The sequence below is a fragment of the Engraulis encrasicolus genome, chromosome 3 (assembly GCF_034702125.1).
Source record: "Engraulis encrasicolus isolate BLACKSEA-1 chromosome 3, IST_EnEncr_1.0, whole genome shotgun sequence".
Classification (NCBI taxonomy): Eukaryota; Metazoa; Chordata; class Actinopteri; order Clupeiformes; family Engraulidae; genus Engraulis; species Engraulis encrasicolus.
In genome coordinates, this window is record NC_085859.1 from 41232893 (window position 1) to 41237892 (window position 5000).

General features: G+C 42.2%; 1 protein-coding gene across 1 annotated transcript in view; it reads right to left on the reverse strand.

The window, feature by feature from the left end:
• Window positions 1–5000, reverse strand: part of LOC134444748 (phosphatidylinositol 4-kinase alpha-like) — a 77416-nt gene that overhangs the window by 5952 nt on the left and 66464 nt on the right. Inside the window, exons 34-40 of the mRNA XM_063193968.1 lie at window positions 4639–4768; window positions 3725–3795; window positions 2683–2755; window positions 2196–2266; window positions 1953–2053; window positions 697–801; window positions 18–143 (exon numbers count right to left, since the gene is read on the reverse strand). Of these exons, the coding sequence (XP_063050038.1) occupies window positions 18–143; window positions 697–801; window positions 1953–2053; window positions 2196–2266; window positions 2683–2755; window positions 3725–3795; window positions 4639–4768 (677 nt within the window). The remainder of the gene's footprint in view (window positions 1–17; window positions 144–696; window positions 802–1952; window positions 2054–2195; window positions 2267–2682; window positions 2756–3724; window positions 3796–4638; window positions 4769–5000) is intronic.

Here is a 5000-nt window from a genome sequence, read left to right on the forward strand (position 1 = left end):
TTTTAAAAGCACCTCACCTTTTGAAAGGCCAGGGTGGACTCGTCCCCGTACTGGTTCCTGAAGTAGTCGTACATCCCAAAGTCCGTCTGCCGCCCCAGCTGGTCACGTGACTTACAGTCTGGGATGCACTCGATGACGCCACACTGAATCATGGGAAACCACATGGCAACATTGGGGTGGATTATGGGACAATACATTCACAGTCACGTGTGTGTGTGTGTGTGTGTGTGTGTGTGTGTGTGTGTGTGGTGGCTGCTACGTCCAAAATTCGGACTTCTGCACAACATAATGGCTACGTTTACATGGGACATTTCATTCCGAATGAGCTCACTTTAAATCTGAATAAAGCTTAATTCTGCTTTGAAAATGTCATGTAAACACTTTTAAATCACAAAATAAATGAAAGATCAAAGGGAACTTGACATAACTACTTAATTCTGAATGATTAATTTGAAAACGTCATGTAAACGTAGCAACCGTCAAGTGTTAGCATAGATACTGTATATTAATTTGTTAACCCATAATGCTCTTCATTGTGAACAAATGAGCATTCCACATTCCGTTACTTTGACAGCACAAACTGCAATCTAACAACAACAAGAACCACGGGAGAAATCTACTGATCGATTTATTGAATTGTTTTTCATTGATTTATGGATGCTTCCAACTAAGACAGCGTGTGATTAATACGCTCACCCCTGGCGCCGTGGCAACCACTCTGTATGGAAAGACATACAGGTCCAGTCCAACCAGCTGGAAGATGTTCTTGAAAAGGCCAATGATCTGCAGGGCCAGCATGTCCTATGGGGAGAGAAACGCACCATTAAATGGAAGAGTTCCAGATACCGTAGAAGACAGACAATAAGAAAACAGGGCCAGCATGTCCTATGGAGAGAGAAACACACCATTGACCCATTTTATTCCGATGACTTCTGTATGTTGTTTGACCTTTGGTGCCTGGAGCAACATATACGCTGCATTCAGGCTCTTGAGGTTTTAGCTTTTTTAATAAGAATGTGAATGGACTGCATTTGTATAGTGGGTGTAATGTGGGTATGTTACAGTTAGAAGATGTTCTTGAAAAGGCCAATGATCTGCAGGGCCAGCATGTCCTATGGGGAGAGAAACACACCATTAACCCATTGATGCCTTAGGCTCGTATGACCAGACCATAACACTTCTCTTCATTCGTATTCATAGTGAGGTGGTTCTTTGACCTGACACGATTAGAAGGGCGGAAGGATTGCACTCAGTACTGTTTTGAAACGGTTCGACTAAACCCTACCCAGAAAAGAACCTCCAGATGATGAATACAAATGAAGAGAAGTATTATGGTCGGGTCACCAGGCTATTGATGCCTAAAGCACCTGCAAAAAAAAAAACGCCTACTGAATGCCTAAGTCCTTGTTGGAAGAGTTGCCCCTCAGCCTATTAAAACCTAAATATCTCACCCTCTGATGCACATAAAAACATGAAATATGCTCCAAGACCCTCATCTTGCATTAGAATGTGTTCATTCAGCTGTAACATACCCACATTTTTACTAAAAAAGCTAAAATCTCAAGAGCCTGAATGCAGGGTATATCTGTCTCCAAGTACCAAGGTCAAACAACAAACACAAGTCATCAGAATAAAACGGGTTAAATGGAAGACTGCCGTCACAATACACAAACCCCGAAAGGGAAAAAGAAAGGTGAGTCCCTTTCACCACTACAAATTAGTGAGCCGCTTATGCCTCTTTTCCACTGCCATTTTCTGGGCCTACAGCTCGACACAGCGCGACTCGGCCGCCACTTCTGGCTTTACGATTGAGCTGTGTCGTGCCTATTCGAAAAGCAAAAAGTGTCAGCCGAGTCGCGCTTTGTCGAGCTGTAGGCCTACCAGAAAACCGGCAGTGGAAAAGAGGCAATACAGTATTTTGTAAACATCATTTATATTGTTCATATAGGCACCTGTCTACAGTCGTCTCCGACTTTAAAGATGGCGGCCTGCCAGCATATCCTCTCCTCGCCACTGCCATCCTCATCCAGAGAGTCCGACCTGCACAGAAGACCTGCAAACACACACACGCACACACATGCACATGCACGCGCACACACACACACACATGCACTGTCATATGTGAAAAAATCATGTGCATAATTTTATACACATTCTTTTTATATATTTTCATGCATTCACATTATTCAACATACCTTCCTTTTCCAGCTCACTGACTCCACAACGTTTCACTTTAAACTTCGCCAGGTATGGAGCTTTGGCAGCACTAAATAATGTGACGGGGGAGAGAGAGAGAGAGCGAGAGAGAGAGAGAGAGAGAGAGAGAGAGAGAGAGAGAGAGAGAGAGAAAGAGAGTAGAGAGAGAGAGAGAGAGAGAGAGAGAGAGAGAGAGAGAGAGAGAGAGAGAGAGGAAGAAAGAGGAAGAAAGAGAGAGAGAGAGAGAGAGAGAGAAAGAGAGTAGAGTGAGAGAGAAAGAGAGTGAGAGAGACAGAGAGTGAGAGAGACAGAGAGACAGAGAGAGTTGAGAGAGAGAGAGAGAAAGAGAGAGTGAGAGAGAGAGAGAGAGAGACAGACAGACATAGAGAGATAGACAGACATTTAATTTCAGGAAGAGGAGCCAGTAGCGTTAGGTGTAATAGCCTGTCAGATGTGTATCTCATACTGTATGATATGAGTAGCTACCTCTGCATTGGAGTGCCAGACTTGTAGTCGATATCCAGCACTATGGCCTCTGGATTACTGGGCAGGTAGCAGCCTACACACGCACACACCACACACACCAGAGGTGGGAAGTCATTGTTGGGCATGTCGCAAGTAAGTCTCAAGTCTTTGACCTCAAGTCCCAAGTCTTTGCAAGTCATGAGGTGCAAGTCCAAGTCCATGTCCAAGTGGAGTCTCAGTCGAGTCCATGTCCGAGTCAAGTCACAAGTCTTTCGACATTTTGTCAAGTCGAGTCAAATTGACGACTCGAGTCGGACTAGAGTCCAAGTCCCATGAATCAAGTCCACAACTCTGACACACGCACAGTACCAGCACAATATACAGAGTAGATGGGTTAGGTATGAGTTAACGGAAAACACCAACATTACTAAAGCAGAACTGCAGTTAAATACAAATTGTGCTACGAACTATTAACCCTCTGAGGTCCGAGTGCCCTTCAGAGGGCAATTGGTCTCCAAAAACAAATCTGTAACTCTGTGAGTTTTTGTCATTGAAACATGTAAGTCACACCATTAGAAACCTCAGACCTTCCAGGTTCCAAATATATATGTATGAAATTAAAATACTTGAAAATGTCAGGGTGGTGCAAGCAGCCTAAAAGCCTCTGAAAAGCCTTAGACCTCAGAGGGTTAATTGGACTACTGTACAAATGGCAAGGGGGGACAAGACCGTGATGAGCAGGACGAGAAAGAGGCTGTGGCGTGCACAGCCATTTTGGGGGACAGCTGCTCGAGGGCGGGCAGGAGGCATATGAACTTCCAGCTGCCTCACTAGATTATAGAGCCTATATATATATATTATATTACATTATATTGCACTTAGATGACGCTTTCATTTTAACACAGTAATTTTTGATTAAAAAAAAGCAAACAAACAAAGAAAAAACTTTCAAAAAGGGCATTTTTTTACAGTAGGGCAAAGGGGCAGGTGCTTCAGCACCACTTAATCCCTATCTGTGCACACCTGTGGAAAGAGGCCCTCTGGTTATGTGCGTATCCCTCACCTGGCTGCACCTTGATGTCCGACAGGGCTCGAAGACACGCCCTCTTACGCTCATCTCCCTTGGGGAACGGCCTGCAGCAGACAACAACACAAAGGAAACTAATGGAAACTTCAGGAGAAAGAAATGAACCACTTCCAACAACACAAAGGAAACTAATGGAAACTTCAGGAGAAAGAAATGAACCACTTCCAACAACAGAAATTAAACAAATGAACAACTTTCTATGAAAAAAAATGAACCACTTTCAACAACAGATATGAATAACATTCATTAACATAAATAAACAACTTTCAATGAAAGAAATGAACAACTTTCAAGAACCGAGTTCAACATCTGTCTATGTCCCCTGTACATCTCTGATGCACGTACAGTGTACCCCCCCCCCCAAAAAAAAAATATATATATATAAAAAAATAAAAAAATAAAAAATAAAAAATGATGTGGATCAAGAAGCCAATGAGACAAAGTAAGTCAACGAGAGTAAACAATAAAAGAAAGACAAAATAACAGTCAAGAGAGAGGTGTACTGTAGTGCTTCAGCAATGTGGCAGCATTGCTTTTTATAACAGTTTGCTAGACTTGTTGCTTCTTGTATTTTTTTACTTGAATCTTTGAAAAAACTCTTTATTTTTTGCAAGGCATGTCTATCTGTATTGTTATTAATCTGAAATGTGATGTGTTACATGTATTTGGAATTAGGACCCCAGGAAGACTAGCAAACTGCTACGGCATAAGCTAATGGGGATCCTTTAATAAAATAAAAAATAAAAATACTGTTGTTACATGTCCATTTGGGTGAGGTGATCGTACTTGATGGTGTATTGTAGTGCTACTTATGTCCATTTGGGTGAGGTGATCGTACTTGATGGTGTATTGTAGTGCTACTTATGACCATTTGGGTGAGGTGATCGTACTTGATGGTGGCAGAGACATTGGTGATCTTGTTGAAGAAGTCAAACTCGCGCTGGTAGAAGTCTTTAGCCGGCCCAGACAGAGAGCCAGTCATCTCCTCAACCATCTGCTCTAGCAGCTCACCAATGTCAGCTACACACACACACACATCAATAACCATCAATACATGGCATAAATGATTTTAAAGGGACACTCATTTTTAGTTGTTTATTTCCAGAATTCATGCTACCCATTCACTAATGTTACCTTTTTCATGAATACTTATCACCACCATCAAATTCTAAGTATTCATTATGACTGGAAAAAATGCATTTTTCATACATGAAAAGGGGGATCTTCTCCATGGTCCGCCATTTTGAATTTC